Source organism: Anolis carolinensis, chromosome 1 (assembly GCF_035594765.1).
Source record: "Anolis carolinensis isolate JA03-04 chromosome 1, rAnoCar3.1.pri, whole genome shotgun sequence".
NCBI classification, from domain to species: domain Eukaryota; kingdom Metazoa; phylum Chordata; class Lepidosauria; order Squamata; family Dactyloidae; genus Anolis; species Anolis carolinensis.
In genome coordinates, this window is record NC_085841.1 from 311,384,052 (window position 1) to 311,404,871 (window position 20,820).

The 20,820-nt window shown below is 38.1% G+C and overlaps 1 protein-coding gene across 1 annotated transcript in view; it reads left to right on the forward strand.

Annotated features, from left to right (window-relative positions):
• The window catches only part of LOC100560615 (cytosolic phospholipase A2 epsilon), a 59,881-nt gene that overhangs the window by 17,382 nt on the left and 21,679 nt on the right, over nt 1–20,820 (forward strand). Inside the window, exons 4-8 of the mRNA XM_003214565.4 lie at nt 3,649–3,785; nt 5,092–5,223; nt 7,267–7,307; nt 18,810–18,852; nt 20,398–20,461. Coding sequence (XP_003214613.1) covers nt 3,649–3,785; nt 5,092–5,223; nt 7,267–7,307; nt 18,810–18,852; nt 20,398–20,461 — 417 coding nt within the window. The remainder of the gene's footprint in view (nt 1–3,648; nt 3,786–5,091; nt 5,224–7,266; nt 7,308–18,809; nt 18,853–20,397; nt 20,462–20,820) is intronic.

The following is a 20,820-nucleotide window of genomic DNA, read 5'->3' on the forward strand; positions in this document are numbered from 1 at the left end:
CTTTTCATTGTTAAAGGTCGGGATCACATCAGAAAAAAGAGAAGGCAACCCTAATACAGTTCCATCAACATAGTTGAATACACAGGAATTCAAGGCCAGATAGAAACAATGTATTTGTCTTTCCAAGCAAAGAGAATTTGGCTCCTTGGTTGTCAGTGTCAACTTGAGGTCTGCCTATTTTTCCATAGTTGAGTCCATGTTGATGAAGAAATTTATAAATTTTGGAGATATATATATATATATATATATATATATATATATATATATATATATCCAGATGAATGTTAATCTATACTTAGTAGGTGAACCCTCTTCCCTTCTTTCTGTGGTTTTCTAGGATTCTGGTGTTTTGTACAGAATGTAGTTTTGAGAAATATTTCATATTTCACATTGTTCATACATGGAAATAATTTCTCTGTAGACTCACATACACTGTCTTACTATGAAACATCTTTGATTGCAGAAAAATGCCACGCATTTTGTTGGTCCAGAGTGAGTTTGTTAACCAAGGAGCAGATGTTTCTCAGGATAACCTCTTCTCTATGTGTGATACTGGATCATTTTGTGTGGGAAACAATACTAATCATACTTTAAGCTGGTATATTCCTCCACCCATGGAACAATTGTATTAATCATCTTGCAAATGTTGAGGATCAGGATTCCAGAATTGCTATTCAACTTCTTGGGTAAAGGATTAAAGATTATCCTACATAAATCTTTTAAGTATTTCTGAAATTCTTGTTATGAATACATTTCTTTCTATTCTAATTTCCAAAGCCATATCCTTTCCCCATGCAATCCCCACTTCTTTTTGTGATTTCCAATTTTGAATAGTACATAATCATGCTCACATTGGCCATGATCCTACATGAAACTTGTGAAAAATTATGCTCTTCTAGTTTACTTTGAGAATACTTTTTTCTGCTCTTCCTAGTGTGTGGGTGCATCTGAGTAACAGCATGTGACTCCATAGCTGTTTAATGACTGAGGGAATCCAAGGAGCTGGGTACCTAGTTGCATTTAGCTGCCATTCGATGCTTGGGAGGAAAGAGCAGATATTGTAGTCTCAGACTTCCAATGAATATTTTGTGTCACGAAATAAAAAATGAATATTGAACTCAGTTTGGAAGACAGTGGGAAGTATGAATTACTGCTGAGATACATTGTTATGTTGTGATTAATTGATAAGATATTTCAACATGTCTTTGCTTCTAATCATGAGCAAAGTTGGGATTTTGTTTCATTTTAAATGGAGATGCAACCTAAGTCACTTCTTTTGGGGAAATATTCCAGAGCAATTGGCCTGTATCACCTCTGGCAGGCACATGTCTTCTTCATCCTGTCTTATGTAAATGCAGCATACTTCTTTGTTGTTTGTTTACTTCTTCCTCAATTTCTGCATTTTGTAAAGAAATTAAAGCATTCAAGTCTGCCATTGACACTACCGAAGGCAGGCATGTAGCGGGGGGGGGGGGGGCTTGAAGGGCTCCAGCCCCCCCCCCCCCTTGAAATTCTCAGGGTGGTCCACAAGAAGGCCTTACATTTATTATTTAAACTGTTATGTTTATTCATGTTATGATCTGATCACCATGCTCAATATATCTCATACTGGGTACTGGGATAACGATACAAAAGGTTTGCTAGGGTAGATCCTCTCCCACTTAGACCCAGCTGTATTTGTTTGCTATGGCTGCTTCGGTTAAGGATAATAAAATTCCTGTGTTCACCACACCACCTCTGAGTGGGTCAAAAGAGACACAAAGCAGAGAAAGCCTACATCCTCTCTAGATATGCATAATTCTCTCCTTCTTATAATCTTTTTGCAGATATGTTGACTTCATTTGGAACTGATAGTTTTCTCACACTCAAGATAGGGCTGCATTAAGCTGCCCTAATTTATTGTTGCAGATAAATTAGATGTAAAAAGACTTAATTAATACAGAGGGTCTTGGTTCCTGGAGATAGGCAGAAGTTTTCACATCCGTGGTGACACCATGCTATGGTGGTGGATTATTGCATCTGAAATATGATGTCATCTTCACTATTCAGTATTTTTAATGCAGGAATGGCAGAAGTGCAGCCAATGGACCACATGTAGCTCCTACTTTGGGTCGCCAGGACCCCAAATTATTTTTCTCTCTCTCATTGGTGCCAAATGGCCTACTAAATTTCCCCTGTCTACTTGGGGCACCAAAGGACTCTGTAAAGGAAGTAACCAGGGAGGGGAGGGAAGAAGAAAGAGGGGAAATGATGTAAACATGTGTTACCAATGGAAAATGTTTTGAATGCTTGTATAAATTTGTGTAGCATTAGACACAATAATTTTGTGTGGCACTATATACAATAAATAAATAAATTTGAAAAATTATCAGGGTTGGCCATAAACATTCAAAAATAAGAAATATTACATAACAACCTTACCTGGAAAACGTTTAAAGGAATATAGCCCATCCTGGGGATAAACCTGGGTGTGAATAAGTTAAAATATTTGGAGGTATACATCCCCAAAAATATAAACCACCTAATACGATTAAATTTTAATCAATTATGGAAAAAAGTTAATAAACAAAATTACAGTTGGAAAAATTGGAATTGGGATATCTCAAACAAAATTAAGATCATTAAGATGATAATTTTACCTACATTTTTATTTTTGTTTCAAGGACTACCACATAGTATCCCTAACAAAAGAAATTAGGAAATGGGACAATTCAATTAAAACCTGGATCGTAGGTACAAACAAAAGCAGATTTGCCAATTCAGTATTTTATTCCTCAGCAGGAAATGGAGAATGGTCTGAATTTTTTGAACTACAATCAGCCCTCCACAATTGTGGGTTTCACTTTTGAGGATTTGATTATTTGCAGATTTGATTAATGTGTTATCTCTAAGAAATCCACTGGAAGTTGTTTCACAGGAAGAACCAGAGATTCCTAGAGATAACACTTCTCTAAGTATTTGTAGGTTGTCTAGTGCAATTCTATTATCAGTATCTAGTGGAAGTTGACAATGGTGTTGTTCTGGAGGACCGAGGTTCCCAGATAGGTATTCTGCTATGTTAAAAATAGTGTTTTTATTTCATATTTTGGGGTTCTGTTTCTCTAACTCTTGAAAGGAATCTCTGCTAACGCAAAGAGAATTATTAGCTCCTTCCCCCTTGCTTCTGATTCATTACAATAAGTACTCACAAATCTGCTTTTCCAAATTACCCTGCCTTTAGGGTAGAAATCCAAATAGTTTTGTTGATGGGACTATTTTGAAGTTGTAGGAATTGCCATACCTATAGTCTGAAATGTTTATTGCATCTGCCGAGACAGTCCCCTTTTCCCTAGGCCTCTCCCCTAGGATTGCTCTAATTACAGAGACGGGAAGATCATGCCTGTTGTGTGCTGGGTTTTATGAGTTGTACTACATTTCCTAAAATAAATTTTCTCTCAACTCTTATACCATTTACTGGACTTGGTGAAGAACTGAAATAATTTCCTCCCTTTTCTGGCCAAACTTGCCACTGGCATTGGCTTGTTGCAGATACAACAAACACAAAACCATTCATGTGCCTGCACAGAAAAGTCCCAATTGCCTAAATATTGCTTAAATGTTACATGACTATTATTACATTTATTTATTTATATATTTATTTATTTTCAGTTTCTGAAACCGATTGCTATGTTTCTCTGTGGCTGCCAACTGCTTCAAGTGAAACAGTCAGGACCGTAACTATTCCCAACTCAAAAGATCCAACATGGAATCAAACATTCTCCTACAGGGTTGACAGTCGTGTAAAGGTGAGACCACAAATATCTCTTGTTGTCATAAATACAAATCATATACTATTTGTTATAGGCTGCATTCAGAAGAAAGGCAGGATCATGAATAAAATAAAGTAACCAATTGATAATAACAGTAAAAATAAAAAGAATCCAATGTAACCATAGCAAACTAACTCTCCTGATAAATAACAAAAATGAGACCATCAACATTCAATAGGCTTGGAGGAAATTCAGAATTTGTAGCTAGATGAATACATTTCTACAAACATAGTTAGGTGTGTGGGGACGATTTAAAATAACATTCCTCCTCCACTTCAAGCTTACTTTCCTTCTGAAGGAAGGTAAAAACCTGGCTCTGGATCAGGCTTTCAGAGAATAGCTTAGTGTAATAATGGATTCGGCACATGTGCAATGACTATGACCTTAGACTACGATTTCTGAATGGTGTGATTTAAATATTGAATGTAATATTTTTAAATATTAATATGTATTAATTTTAATTCAATCTATTTAAGATTAATGTTGTATGTGTTAAGGCATTGAATAATTGCCACATGTAAGCTGCCTTGAATCTCCTTCGGGGTAGTGAAAGGCAGAATATAAATAGGGTAAATAGTAAATACATAAATAATAACTAACCCAATTGTGACAGTTCATGCTTCGGGGGGTATGGAATGCAGACTGGCTGCTGTGGGAAAACTGAGGAGATGAAAGAAATAAAATGGATTACTCTGGAACAACCTATGTCTGGCAAATGGTACAAGCAGCCACATTTTTTCAATTTTCACTTATAAAATAATAAATCATAAATAACATATTTGTTACTCCAGAAATATTTGTCGGAATCTCATACAGTAGCCTTTCTCAGTCTTTTTACTCTGGTGGAATCCTTGAAATAATTTTCAGGGCTGGGAGAAATCCTGCATTGAAATTATTACAACTCCAGGTTAAAAATTATGGAATCTCTTGCGGAACTGCTAGCAAACTCTTGTGTAAACCCAGATTTCCAGGGAGCCCTGGTTAAAAAAAAAACCATCACAGGGTGCATCTACACTGTAGAATTAATACAGATTGATACCCCTTTAGCTGCCATGCCCTACATCAGTGTTTCTCAAACTGTGCTCCTCCGGGTGTTTTGGACGTTAGTCCTCAAAGTTCCCAGCTAGTTTACAGCCTGTTAGGAACTGTGGGAGCTGAAATCCAAAACATCTGGAGTAGCACAGCTTGAGAAACTCTGCCTTATATAAATAAAAATGGCTTTGCCCACTAGTGAAAGCAATCTTCAAAACAATAATCATTGTCACATTGTTTCTGTTATTAGAATATACTGAACCTGAATGTCTACGATGAAGATACATTCAGCAAGGACGATCACCTTTACACAGTTCTCTTTGATATCGGTAAACTTCAAAGTGGACAAACTAGTCGCGTGAATTTCAAACTCAATCCAGAAGTGAGTACTGAAGTTATGCAGGGAAATATGTGTTATTACAAACACACATAGTAATGTATCTTCTTTTATTAAATTCTACTGTGGATATTTGTCTATATTTGGACTCTTACCTGAATTTAATTTTAAAGAAATGTCAGGCATAATAATGAGCAGAGGATATTATTTTAGCAATTTTGGCAAATAGAAACTGGGAAGGAGGGATTACCCCAGTTGCACTTTCCATGTGTATCTGCTGATTTTGCTTGGAATATTAGCAGTCAGCAATTTTTGTCTTTTAAAAATGACACTGTTTTCAACATCTGAATATAAATTAGGTTAAAACATAGGGTTTCTGCTTTTTAATTTTGAAAATAACAGGTCTTGTATTTTGGATAAAATGAGCATGATGTGATACACTGATATATTATGGTTTTCTTAGGGCAATATTTCAATTAGTAAATAATTGCATTGTTAAAAAGTTCTTTAGAATGTGACAAATAACACTATATTGCTTGTAAAACACACATTGCTGCTTGTAGAATTTTCTATTGTCGGGTATGTATGATTGAAACTAAAGACACCATTGACTTCATTATGTTCAGATAAACAATTCGGAATTCACATTTCAGATTGAATTTGCATTGGTCCAGTACAGATGTGTTGAGGAATGAGAGATTTTTACTACTAGGTTTGAGGTCTGGGTGTCCCCCTTCCTTCTCTTTCACATTTCAGAGGAGGAGATTTAAATAAAGTTTCAAAGGACAGTGGACTGTTTTGATCTCAGTGGCCATATAGCCCCCATGGCTATATTTATTTATTTATTTATTTACAGCATTTATATTCCGCCCTTCTCACCCCGAAGGGGACTCAGGGCGGATCACATTACACATATAGGCAAACATTCAATGCCTTTTAACATAGAACAAAGACAAACAAACATAGGCTCTGAGCGGCTTCGAACTCATGACCTCCTGGTCAGAGTGATTCATTGCAGCTAATTGCAGCTGGCTTGCTCTCCCACCTGCGCCACAGCCCGGGCCCAACATAATCCAACATAATCGCTTATCCAGCGTTCTGCTGGCCCATTCACGTTGGATAATTCACGTTGGTAATTCACGTTGGATATATTCACGTGGGATATATGGTGTCATCTGGTCACATACCTTTCTCAGTATTCTTTTGCACTTACTCTGTGCATTGGACTGTGTAGAGTAGCAAAAATGATTCTGTTGCATCTTTTGCCTAAAGCAAAACTTTCCAAATATTTCATGTTGGGGACACAGTTTTTAGACATGCATGATTTTGCGACACAGTAATTCTGTTTTAATAGCCAACTGGAGGTTAATTAGCCCCTCATGAGATATATGTTTCACATAGACTCAGAGGTATCTTGTTACGTTCACGTTACATACCTACACATTACAGCCAACACACTAATGTGGCTTGGCACAGTTTGGAAAGCTCCGGTCCAGAGTATAACTTTGTTTAGGTTTTGTAATACATGGAAGTTTGATGTGTGAGAAGACAGGCCAAAGAGACCCAAGCTAACTTACTCCTCTTCCATTCTCATTGCCCTTCTCATGTAAGGCAGCTATCTAAAACAGGACTTGCACAACATATGGCCCACAGGCCAGATGTGGCTCACTAATGCACTCCTGTGGCCGGCGGGTGAGCTCAGGACCCTCCCCAACCTCACACAATTTTCCTGGAAACATTGCAAGGCTGGGAAGGAACGAAGCCTGCCCTCGGCATTCAGTTGAGGAAAGAGCCAGGGTTGCCCCTGAAGCCTGGAATGGCATGAGGGCGGGGAAGGTTTCTGAAGGCCCACTGAAGATTTTGCGGGGAAACCTTGGCCCTTTACAAAAACCAGATTGTGCAGGTCCGATCTACAACCATCAGGCAAACACAATCCTGTGGTTCCATAATGCCCATTTTGTATAATATGAGATAAGAGATAAGAGATGTATGAAGTGCCAAAATATTAAATGGTTAAAGATTGTATGAAAAGACACAAGAAATTTCACAGAGACGTTTCCTTCTTTGCTTCTTTTTTATTCCTTCTAGAGACATGAAGAACTGGATGTTGAATTCACACTACGGAACTTGTGAGTACAACTCTTAATATTAAAATGAATCTCTAATAGAAAAGTGATATATATATATAGGACACATTGCTGTTTAAAGAATATTTTTATATACATAGTGGCCTATGTCACACTTTTGCAATGCAGTGCAAAATAGAGAGGCACTTTCAACAGAATAGCAAACTGGAATGGCTGCTTGATGTTCTTCACTAATAATTTGAATTATGGTTTTTCTTGCACCAAGCTCATCTCCTGCTAAAACTGTACTTTTTTCAAAAGCATTATGCAATCTAGCTGACTCTCTTCTGTAATTCACCTTTGAATTATTTATATTTCCAGTGGATATGTATGTGTATTTGTGATTCTGGAACTAGGAGACTCAGTTACAAAAAGAAACAGGGTGGATAGTGAGGAAATCTTGCCTTGTTGGCTGGAGAAATCCCAATTTGGTGTGTGTGTGTGTGCGTGTTGGGGTGGGGGGAGGGGGTCGCATCATTTGACAATTTTTTTTATACAGAAACAAATTTAAAAATGAAAGGAAATCAAATGGAAATGTCCATCCCTTCTTTCCTGAGCACTGGTCAGCAAAGGACACTTAAGCACCTCATCAAACGCAGACATCATCACACTCAGGCAACATCATCACATGCCGACGACAGTGGGGGGATTTACCAGGCAGTGTGGCAAATCCATGGAGCAGCAGGGGACACATTGCCCACATCACCACTTTCATAATAATAATAATAATAATAATAATAATAATAATAATAATAACAACAACAACAACAACAGCAACAATACTTTATTTATAACCCGCCCTCTCTTCCAAAAAGGAAATACCTACTTACACTGAACTACTAACTTTTGTTTATAATCTGTGGATATCATTCTCTCATTGTGGTGGTTTAAGATTCAGCCATGCCAACAATGGACCCTATTATGCTTTTGGAGACGCTATAGCACATTTTTGTGTTATTCTCTACCTCTGTTATATGGAGCTGTTCGACTGCAGGCAGCGATGCATGCCTGCATGCCACACATGCACTCTCTCAAGGCAAGGAGGCAAGTTCTCTCTTTCTTACTCTAGAGGAGGCACTTGGCTGCAGGCAGGCACCCATGCTGGGCCTGCATGCTACATGTACACACTCTCAAGGCAAGGAGACAAGTTCTGACTTTCTTACTCTAGAGGAGGCACTTGGCTGCAGGCTGGGGCATGTGCTGGGCCTGCATGACACACACACACACACTCTCTTACCAAGGCAAGGAGGCATGGAGCGCCACATGCTCACGAAAGCAGAGGGGGAGCTAATGATCTTAGCCCTCTTGCTTTTGTGTCGATCTGATTTTCGGGGAGGGGGGGCTTCATGTTGCGTGCTCCTGAAGGTAAAAAAAAGTAACGAAACAATGGATGAAATGGGAGAAATGAATTTCACACACAACTCTATTGAACACACAGAAATTCCTGTACAGCCTTGCAGAGCCACCAGAAGGCATTTTTATGACCCAATGCTACAGATTTGCACAGTCCTTGGTAATCAGCAAGTGCTCTGATGCTGATGAAGCCAATATTTGTGTTGAATTGGATCATATCTACCTTCTGAGCAAGAGGCTTACTGGGATATGACAGTATTATTTTCATGATAACAATCTGAGTGATTTCTTCACTAATCTCTGGGTTGCACTGTTTATTGTCCTGACATTTCCAATTAAAACTGCCAGTGATGAGTACACCTTTTCAGAACGGAAGATTATCAAAATATACTTGTTGTCTACTATGATTTATTAGCTTGCTATACTTTGCATTGAGATAGCATAGGAAGCAAGTGCTATTGTTTGCTATGCTCTCAATTGAGAACAAAATTTGCACAAAATGTTGATTTCTCAGTCATTCTACTACAATTTGCAGAAGGTGAAGCTTGAAAAGTTATTTTCTGGAGCAGTGGAAGAGCAACACAGCAAAAATGTTTTACTTTTAATATTTCGTTTGTGGAAGTTTTATTTTTATAAGATTTATTATTTTAGAATATCCATTACCAAGATCTAAAACAGATGGATTAAAATATTTTTTGTTTTCATCTCTTCATACCTCACATCATAATAAATATGGATAATTGTTGACTCCAGTGGATGATAATGTATTTGTCACGACCCAGGCTGCAGAGCACCAATAACCATACACAGAGGCCAGATTCTATCTAATATCTTTATTAAGGAAATATATAAAGTTAATAAAAACAAGTATAGGAAATAGTCCAGAAGTAGACCTTTCAGGAAAGGTCAAAATTAGTCCAAAAAAGCAATGTCCAATATGAAATATTAAGGTCCAAAGTTGTAATCCAATAACCGAAACACTCACTTGCCAAGCAAGTGAGGGGAGATGACAAGGTCCTTTAGTCCATGAACTTGAGCAAGGCTAGGAATTAACTTGATTCTTGGCACACAAAGCTTGATTCAAGGCAACAAGGAAACGAGGAGCAAGAACAAGATCCGTGGTAATTACTTGGCGAGGTCCGGGAAACAAGGCAAGATCCGGGGGGGAAAACAAGGCTGAGAACGAAGGCTTGGAACAGGAACAAAGGCTTGAAAGCAGGAGTAGCTGTCCACACACGCTGCTCCGGTAGCTGACGAATTGACTCCGCAAGATCCCTTCGTGGGCAAAACACCTAAATAGGGTCTAGTTTTCCCGCCAAAGAGCAGTTCTCTGGAGAACCAGAAACGAAAGCTATTCTCTGAGTCCAGATGCATGACTCCTTAAAGTTTCCCATGGAAAGCAGGCTTAATCAGCTGAATGCTTAGCAGCTATCCTAGCACTCCTGCGAGACGCCTGTTGAACTCCCCTCTGTTGTTTACAAAAATCATGACGAGAAAACGGGGGAGATTTTGGCTCGGGGCTTGTTTGACAGACTTCTGGAAGACAAATCTCTTGCAGGTGCAAAGGCTCAATTTCTGGCTGGGATAGTTCCTTTTCTGGCTGAAATGGTGGAAAACCCAAGTTTTCCTCTTCATCATTCACAACAGTACTAGGAACGGGACTACATGGCCCATGAGTCATCACAGTATTGCAAATCCCAGGCTTATACAAATTATTTTATGTTGCCAGGAAGTGATATAATAATAATAATAATAATAATAAATATTATTATTATTATTATTATTATTATTATTATTATTATTATTATTATTATTTTATTTCTTATCCACCTCTCCTCATGGTTCGAGGCAGGTCACAGCACAGTCAAAACAAACAAACATTGCAAAATTCTATAAACATATATATTAAAACGTATTTCTTTAAAATACATACAGGGCAGAGATTAAAATACAGGACACAAGTTTAAATTCATGCTTAAAACTGGCTGGGTATGCCTGCTGGAAAAGACAGGTCTTTAGATGGGTTTTAAATTCTGACAGCTCATTTAACTGTCAGAGCTCTTCTGGCAGGTCATTCCACAGTCTTGGGGCAGCAGATGAAAAGTCCTCTGGGTGACTGTCACCAGTCGGGTTCTTGCTGGTTGGAATAGCCAACCTCCATAGGATCTAATTGTGCAGGGTGGATTGTAAGGGAGAAGGTGATCCTGTAGGTAAAGTGGACCCAGACCACATAGAGCTTTAAAGGTCAAAAGCAACATCTTGTACTTTCCCCAGAAACTAATTGGCAGCCAGTGGAGTGACTTTAGGATAGGTGAAATATGCTCACTCCTAGATGTTTCTGTAACCAATCTGGCTGCTATTTTTTGAACCAGCTGGAGTTTCCAAACTTGGTACAAAGGTAACCTAATGTAAAGTGCATTGCAGAAGCCCAACCTTGAGATTATTAGTACATGCATTACCATTTTCAGTTCCTCCAACTCTAGAAAAGTGTGCAGCTGGTGCCCCTTCCGAGTAGTAAGTTATCTCTGTCAAACCTTATATAACAAATAAAAAGCAGACTTGCATTTGGAAAGGATTGCAAAATTGTGCAGTTAAATTAAATTATTGTTTTTAAAAATGCAAACAGAGCAAAAGGAGTAACTAACAGCAACGCACCCAGAGATCCTCTCTGTTTGTTTGCTGGAAATTGAATGGCTGCAGTTTGAGAACAGAAAAGTAGAACAGAGAAATGCTACGTCCACAATATGCTAACACTACCATGAGGATTCAAACATTATCACAGCTGCAGATGGAAAAGATACACTATTAGAATCCTATTCATGCAATAATGTCCCCAACAAACTATGTGTGGACTTTGACAACTTCAATAAAATAGATGCATTGGTACTGACATTTCGGAACAGTTGAACACAAGGTGGTCCACGGAATACTTTAGTCAATCTTCCCTGAGTCAAGAGACTCCATATGTAGCTCGGTCTGCTTATGGGTGACAACGGATTCCCTAGCAGGCAATGGTTGAGGAGGTGAGTTCTTTTTTCATTTAGGAAGTTGTGTTACTGTGTTTGTTTATTTCTTTGCGTTTAATGAATGCCAACATTCAATATCCTTTTATTCTTTATCTTACAGGATCCAAAGACGGGGTGCTAGGATTCCTGCTGCTTCACCTCCAGCTCCAGCATCCAATCCTGGTCTTCTTGCCAGAGGAGCCCGTTGGTTTGAATGGTTTCGCAGTATCAATATCCCCAGGCCCCCCGGATTCTAACAGAATTGAGGACCTCAGATTAAAAGACCTTCTGTGGATCCTGGGAAACAAAATGGTATTTCAAATTTCCTAATTATAAGCAGTTTTTAAGATATGTACAATAGGAAAATATACTTTCTTCATTTTGGCAATTTTACTTAAAATAAGAAGGTTGAACTTGAGTTGTATTATGTTAAGGGTGGGCAACTGCATGGGGGGGGGGGAAGTCAATTTTACCATCAGACTCCATGTGACACATGCTTCCCCAGCAAGCCCAGTAACCTCCTAAAATGGTACCTGAAATGAAGTGTGCAGATCAACACAGAGATAGTGGTAGGGTTCCTTGGAGATTTTGTGGGTATAATGAGGCTGTTTTCACATATTGGGGGATTTTCTCCAGCATTTTCAAGCAAAATTTGCTTGAAATTGTTCTGATTTTTTTTTAAAAGACAGGGAGAGCTTTGAATGACAAGCAGAAGGGTTTCAAGGGACACTGAAATTGGCTCTAGACCTGCACGTGGATCATGAACTGTACTCTGCCCACATCTGGGTGACATGAATATCTCTTAGTTGCCCTGCTGTGGTCACCGGCTGTGTACAATGCTGATGGATGAGAAAACAGTGTGGGTCATTTCATGGGCCTGACTTCAGGGGACTGGATGCACTGAAGAAATACTTTAGATATCTAGAGCTAGAAGTGCGTGGTTGTGTGCTGTCTTTGGGTGGTTAATTTGTGTTTCTGTTCTTTCTTTCTTTTCAACAGATATGAATTTCAGCACTTTTATTCATCCAGAGATGCCGGCATGAAAATATCCCTGAGAAATGTGAATAAATGTATAAAAAGATGTATGATATATTTATTAAAAGATGACTGTAGAGGAAACAATATAGTATTAAATGTGTCTTTCTTTCTATTAAATCAATATTAATAATTTAAAATGGTTTAGGCATTTATATTGTTTCATCTATTTTTCATTTATTTCATTTTATCCCACCTTTCCTCTAAGGTATTCTGGATAGCTATACCCATTTTATGTTCACAATAGCCCTGAGAAGATGATAATAATAATAATAACAATAATAATCATATTTTTTATTTATACTCTGTCCCTTCTGCCCAAAGGGACTTGTGTTGGCTTACAACAAGATCTTGGGATTTGAACCCAAGGCTCCCTGGTTATAGGACTTGCAGGCAATGCAGGCAAACCAGCATTGCAGCTATCACACAGTGCCATTTGTATCCTGGTACCAGTTTGCCTCCTGCCTGCATGGTCATGTGACATCAGTGGGCAAGATTGTCCTCTGGTCTCCCCCCCTCACCATTTCCAACATAGTTGCTTTTCTTTTTAAAAAATATGTAATTGCACTATTGCACTAAAATATAAATTGATTTAAAAGTTAAATAAACCACAACATGTTGGGTAGGGAATAAGACAGGGTTACAGAGAGTGTGAAGTAGACTATTGCAGCACCACAGATTACCAAACCAACCCCATTTTGCTACTGAAGAGAGGTTTGTTAGTGATGGTCCTCAACTTGTTATGTATCCATTATCTACATATACTAACACAGCTGTTGGGATTCAGCAAGTTGGTATGTTAAGTCTGTAGTCTGTTTTTCTGAACATTATATTGCTCTGACTCTTTTCTGCTATATCCTGTATTTCAGTTGTGTCATCCTCTAGTGCAAATGACACTGTATTTGTGCATATATAGTTTTCCATTGTATGTTGGTATATTGGTGATGGTGAAATGCATCCCATTGCAGAACTGGTTGCATGATTGGTTGTAGAACTAGTCACACGTGTGGCTGCATAACTCTTTTCAAAATTGGTTACATGAGCAGTAATTGCATATGTAATATCATGGAAACACAGGAGTAAATGTGCTACTCTTTGTGTAACGTCAAAAACCAATGCCACAACCAGGGTGTTTTTGTTTAGTTTATTCTTTCTGACTGGAAACAGAGAACTCAGAATATAAGTGTCAGAAAACAACATGCATCACAATATTCTTGTTTGAAATGCTTCAAATATTTTTTTGTTCCTCTACATCTGAACAACTACATCTACATCCCTCCACATTTGAATAGCTGGAATAGGACATCCAAGCATGATAATTCAGAGATAAGAGTTTCATTTAGACAGAAATGGAGATAATTTTGCTTGTGTTGCATTTATAAAAGACTTGTCTAAATTTGAACTTGCTGAAGTGAATACATGAATGCAGTTACTATTTAGAACTCATAATTTTGTGGTGTAGCTATCTGAACCCCCCCCCCCCACATGTTTTAAGAACAATTTATGCTTGCTAGATCATTCCAAAGACCTATCTAGTCCAATGGTTGTGTTTACACAGTTGTCAGAAGAAAACTGACAAGGCTAATTCCTTGTGAAGAACAAATCTTGCCAAGAAAACCCTGTGATAGGTTTACCTTTGGGCCATCATAAGTTGGAAATGACTGAAAGCACACAGTAACAACAGCAACTGTCATATTTCTAAAGGAAGGAAATAAGTGCAATAACACCCTCCTGCTCATTTAACCTAACAACTGGTATGTAGATGCATATTGCCTCTGATACTGGCAGCCATATAATGTCCTCAGGCCAGCAACCATTGATTGCTATCTCCTCTAATCCTATTGTAAATCCAAATTGGCTACCATCAACATCTCATTTTGATAGTGATTTCCACACATTAATTATGAGCTTCCTTTCGTGTACTTGGAATTTCATAATTTGGTTTAAACAATTCTGGATTGAACTTTAATGACAGACAGAATTAAATATGAAGTTGCTGTTCTTTCTAGCCACTCCAACTGTCTACAATCTATTTTTAAAATGAAAGAAAAAACACTGAAGGTAGCCCAACATGGTCTCACAATGGAAGATGGAGTGGCCTGAGTTGTATACTCATATGTTGATTCACATAGTCATCTAGAAAGTGCAGTCAAAGACAGTTATCTCAAAATGGAAACACCAAATCCCTCCTCATCTCTGGTATGTGAGCTAAATTCAAAAATGAACTGACAATGAACTAGTTCCTCATATCTATAAATACACTTCTGATGTTGAAGCCAGCTTTGGATGGCTGAATGATACTTAACTGTAGTTTGGCTAAAAGCAGCTAATTCAGAACTTGATATATCATAGAAGTCCTGGAAATATCAATTGTTTATTAAAGTTCTGTTTAATATTATAAAGTTTAAAATAAAGAGTTTCAGAGAGTTCTAATTGCTCTCCATTCGTGCTTCCTTTAAATCAGCTCTGTGTCCATTTCAAAGCCCAATCAGCTGATCAGCTATTTCCGGCTTTTTAAATGTGGACATGTGCTGGAGCAGTCTCCATGGGGAAGGGAAGGAAATCACGTGTTTTTTGCAAATGCGGGATATATAGTCATGCAAATATATGCATTTTCTGGCCAGAATTGGGATAAAAGAGGATTTTTTTAAACCCTGTGTTTTTGGCAGTGAATCAGTGTGGATTTACCATTAGATTTCCTTTTAACTCGGGAAATCCTGTGTTTTAGGTGCTGTGTAAATGGGCTTTGAAATATTTGAATGTATTCACTATAATTGAAAGAGTATTTCTGATTCAGCTACCTCACCTGAGTTGTCTTGTACTTATTGGAGTTGGAAACGACAAGAGGAGGAAAGGAATGAAAAATTCTCCCCTTCTTCTTGACCTGCCTGAACCTGTCAGCACTTCTGCAATATGGTGTTAAAGGGCTCCCAATTGCAAATAGTTCATAGCACTCATATGTTTTATTTTTATATTTTCTCCTATGGCAGGCTTGGTTGCCCACCTGTCTGCTCTCTTTGTGCTAGCAAGCAAAGATTTTGTAATTTAGGCAGGTCTTTAACTTACTGCAGTAAAAGGATATTTTAAGTGAAGATTTTGTGTTTTCATGACTTTTATTACGTTTTAGTGTATTTTAAAAAACTGTTTAATTTAGTATATTACTAGAATTATTATTTAATGGATTTTCATCTGTTTTAATTTGTTATAAACTGACTTGGTCCAATCTTGCCAAGAAGACTTCATGCCTTAGTATCACAATAAGTCAGAAGCAACTTGAAGGTAACAACAGACCAAGGCCCCATCTACACTGCTATATAAAATTCAGATATCTGCTTTGAACTGGTTTATATGACAGAGTAGACTCAGATCATGTGGATCATCTGCCTTGATATTTTGGAATGTATGACAGTGTAGAAGGGCTCTTGGTTAGTACTTGAAAAGAAGACCACCAATGAATTCCAGGTGCTCTAGGCTTTCAGAGGAATGAAATGGCAAACTATCTCTGAATATTCTTTGCCTGAAAACCCCATGGCTTTGGCTTTTGAGAGATTTTACAACACAAAGAGGAGGCATCATTAATACGATTAGCAATGCAATTGAATACTGTCTTAAAAGGAAGCCCTGATTTTATTGGGATGGAAGATTTTACAGGTTCTATTAGCTGTATGCTGGATGGCACTGAAATGAAAGTTTTCAATTGAAGTTGAGCAAAACACCCACTGCTGCACTGATGGCTGATGCATTGATTTTGGTGTGTCTATAGGCAGGTGGCCCTGACAAACCTGCTGTGAACTTAATGGTGTCAACAGAGGTTTTAAGGCAAAGCTGGCAAATGATAATTTTTGGATTACTAGTTTAATGAAAAAATTGTGGCATCGCAGTGCAAAAAGTTAAGTAACCTTTATGACTTTTAGATGACAGTGGACTGGAGGCCACCATTCCCACCTCCTCAAATTTCCCAGGCATTGCATGATTATATGGCAATCTGGGGAGTTTTGAAATGAATTACTTTTTTTCCTTAATGGTTTGAGCACTGAACTATGACTCTGGAGACAACAATTTGAACCCTTGTTTGACCATGGAAACCCACTGGGCAAGTCACACTTAGCCTCGGCAGAAGGGCAGAGGCAAACCTCACTAAACAAATCTTGCCAACACGCTATCTCTGCGATTGGGTTGTCATAAGTTAGCAATGACTTGGAGGCTCACACAACAAAAATTAAAAGTGAATATGCAATCTTATCTTTTGGCAGTGTGATTTAGATTGAAATCTCATTGAGTTATTTGTTTCCACTGTTTGTTACAGGGCTAATAAGTGCATCTTATTCTAGGTATACTGCAGTGTTTTATTATCCTTAAGGTATTATGCAAGAAGAAATTAGCTGTCAAGATAAGAAATCAATCTCATTAAAAGATTTTTTTTCTATAGTGGTTTGTTGTTTTAAAACACTTTGGGCTTCTTCATGTTATATAATGACAGTCCTGTATTTCACAACACCTGCCATAGCCATATCCTATGGAATCTGGGTGTTTGTTATTTATTTGAAGATGCAATGCAGCTCTCTGGCTGAGAATTCTAAACCTCCAATAATTTCCATGGGAGTTAAAATGAAATACACAGTTGTTCCTCCACATTCGCAGTTTTGACTTTTGTAAAATCAATTATTCATGAATTTGTTCTTTGAAAAAATCTGTAGGTTCTTCACAGTAATTTTATGGTTATCCGCCTGCAGTCATGTTGAAGGATCTAGAGATTTCTAGAGAGACCACCAATCTGGGAATTTCTATGTCCTTCAGTGTGATTTTATCGTCAGCTTCCAACAGAGGTCACCATACAGCCATGCAGGAAAACCTAGAAATTGGTCTTATTCACATATTCCCCACTTTCATGGCTGCCGTTTATTTTCCGAGCCCAATTCAAGGTGCAGGTTATCACCTACAAAGCCCTAAACGGTTTGGGACCCACCTACCTTCGTGACCACATTTCCCCCCATGAACCTGCACAATCTTTTCGCTCGTCGGGGGAGGCCCTTCTCTCGCTCCCACCACCCTTGCAGTCGCAGTTGGTGGGGACAAGGGAGAGGGCCTTCTCCGTCGTGGCCCCCCGGCTCTGGAACTCTCGCCCCAGGGAGATCAGGCAGGCCCCTACCTTCCTTACTTTTCGGAAGAGCCTGAAAACTTGGCTCTTCCAACAGGCCTTTGGCGACTGATCTCCATAGTAAAGGATCGACCTGTTGCCTATTTTATCTTTATTGCACTCCAATTTTTTTAGCCGGCAATAGTCCCTTATGTATGCCTTCCCCAGCACTTTAATGGGAACGATAGCTCTGGTATCTACCTCTCCCTGATGGTACTGACACTACTTGCACTTTTGGCCCAGTTCCTTTTGGAGTCAACCCAGGATTTTATCAGTATATTTATTGTATGTGACCTCATTTGTTTTATGATTTATTTTATTGTCGATTGACTTGTTTTATTGCTATGTTTTTATATTGTTTGATGTCTGGGCTTAGCCCCATGTAAGCCGCCCCTAGTCTCTTCGGGGAGATGGGGCGGGGTATAAAAATAAAATTATTATTATTATTACTATTATTATTATGGGGGTCCTGTGCCCGTAATACCAGCAAATGTGCAGGGCTGACTGTAGTGCTATAATTCTATAATATAAACAGGTCCTCATTAGAGGGATTGCAGTCAGTGATATTCCTTTGAAGATAAAAGGCTATTTGAGCCATTTGCTATTCTGTTTGGAAAATGAGAAGTGAATAATATTTTTCCCACGACTCCTTTTGGCAATCTTCATGTCATACTAAAATATCGGGGAGGGGCTTTTGAACGATATGAGAAGGGGCATGGGAGCTGTAGGATGGGGGGAGGGTAGTTGAGAAAAAAGGATTTATGTTTGTTTCATTGATAGAAATTGCCACTGAAAGAGTGAGGGAACATCTTTCAACCCAAAGGGCAAATTCATTTTCAGAAATGTTCGCAGGAGCCACAGTCTAGGAGTGGGCAGGTCAAAAGATAAATTGTGTGACCCAAAATGCTAATATATTTAAAGTTGCCTGTATGAAATAATAAACCATAACATTTTCATTTATTATTTCTTTTTCAGATCAGACCATTCTGAAAACCTCATTACAAATGGAACAATGGTGGTAATAAACTCAAAACTCTCATTTCCAGGGTCCCCCCCTCCCTAAATATTATGGTAATATGAGAACATTACACCACTTTTTTTGATACCTATTTGTTGCTGCTGTGCTGAAGCACAAGGAACTTTATCTTCCTGCCACTTTAAGTAAGCCAGTATCTCCATAATAGTTTTGTTTCAGGAGACAACAATTTGTTTCGTAAAATCAGTGAACAAGTTTTGACTTTCTTGTCTCATTATTTTTCTGAGGCACCTTCTACACTGCCATATAAAATCCAGATTATCTGCATTGAGCTGGATTATATGGCAGTGTAAACTCAGATAATATAGTTCAAAGCAAATAATTTGGGTTATCCACTTTGATAATCTGGATTATATGGCAGTGTAGAAGTGGCCTGTTTTTCTAACCATTCTCTTCCCACTGTCAAAAAGTCACCATTCAGGATTTATTTTGCACAGAATTTGCATATGGCATTTTATGCAGAAAGCAACATTATTTACACAACCAACCAATCAAAACAAAAAGACCCCCGTGTGCCAGTTTTGCACAGAATAAATCCTAAACTGTGAAAAGCTCAAGTTCTTCACCACCTTGTCAGAGGTGAAGAAAGACTTTTTTACCTTCTTAAACTATTTTCAGATACTAACCCTAGTATCAAGTGTTCTATTCCCTCTCTTTATTTCCTTATTATAAAAAGCATATTTTAGACTGAGGTCTTTGAAATAAAATAAAACCTAACTTTTCTTTAACAAATCCTGGAAGGAATCCCTGTAGATATCAACTGTAGTGAGAGTTTTCATTCCTGCAACACAGTGAAGAAAGCTACTTAAAAAAAAAATAGCAACAACAACAATAGAGAAAAGCTACGGCTTTTTAAATTGTAAGATGTTGGAGATTTGTGTTATTGGAAAATAACAACAAAAACAACAACAGGCAGATATATAAAAAAACTGCACCAATATTTTGCATTCCTGAAAGGGAGAAAATAATTGAAAAAGGCACAAAAACTCTGCTAGATCAACCCATTTGAGATTGAAACTTATGATCTTTTGTTCTTCTTGTTCTCACATGTTAACATGAAATAAACAGAAATTTATATCCTGTTCTGTGTTCCGTATTAGCTATTGTTGAGGTCGGGAGGACATAGCAAGCAAGCATATTTCAGTAACAGGATTAAGTAGGAGAAAGCCTTCCCTGAGATGATGGGGATAGAAAGCAATAAACTAGAAAGACAAGTAATCTGATTTGGTATACAGCAATTCCTATTCCAGAGACTTAACCGGAAAGGGAGAAATTACTGACAGCCATTTTTGTGTGGATCGCATTCCATACAATTAGCTTGGAAACATGAGAATTTGTCAAGTAGTTTTCTGCTGTTCTGGGGTGGCTCCATCAATACAAATAAAACAATGATGTGTATGTTATAACAGTAAAGATGAGGGAAAAGTGAAACTATGAGCTGGAGGGGCAATAAGAAGTTTGAGGAAGGGTGCTCGACCTTGCATGTTAATTAAATGTTGAGATGCTTATGCCACATTACTCTTATAGGCTCGGGAAATTTCGTGTCTGGAGATTATAATGGATCTTGGAAAGCTGAAGCAACAATACACAAGTGAGGTCATTGCATCATTAACTAGTTATGTATTGCATTGAACCAATAACTTAGAAGTTCTGAAAGATTTATGATGACATCTAGTGGGCCTTTAATGGCTTTCACCATTTTGAATATGTATAGAATTTGTATGTATGTGCCTTTCACATTAGACAGTATGTCAATTTATTTTGTAGATGGTTGTCTGTACTTGAGTGTAAGCTATATGCTCAAGGGACCACTGCTCTATCTTATCTGCAGTGGCTCTGAAGCACTGTTTTGGGGTGTTGGAAGGGCATGCAGTGGCTTATCAGGATGCATTTTTGGAGCCCAATCACCCCAGACACTGGTGGACCAGTTTGTTACCAAAAGATCAAATC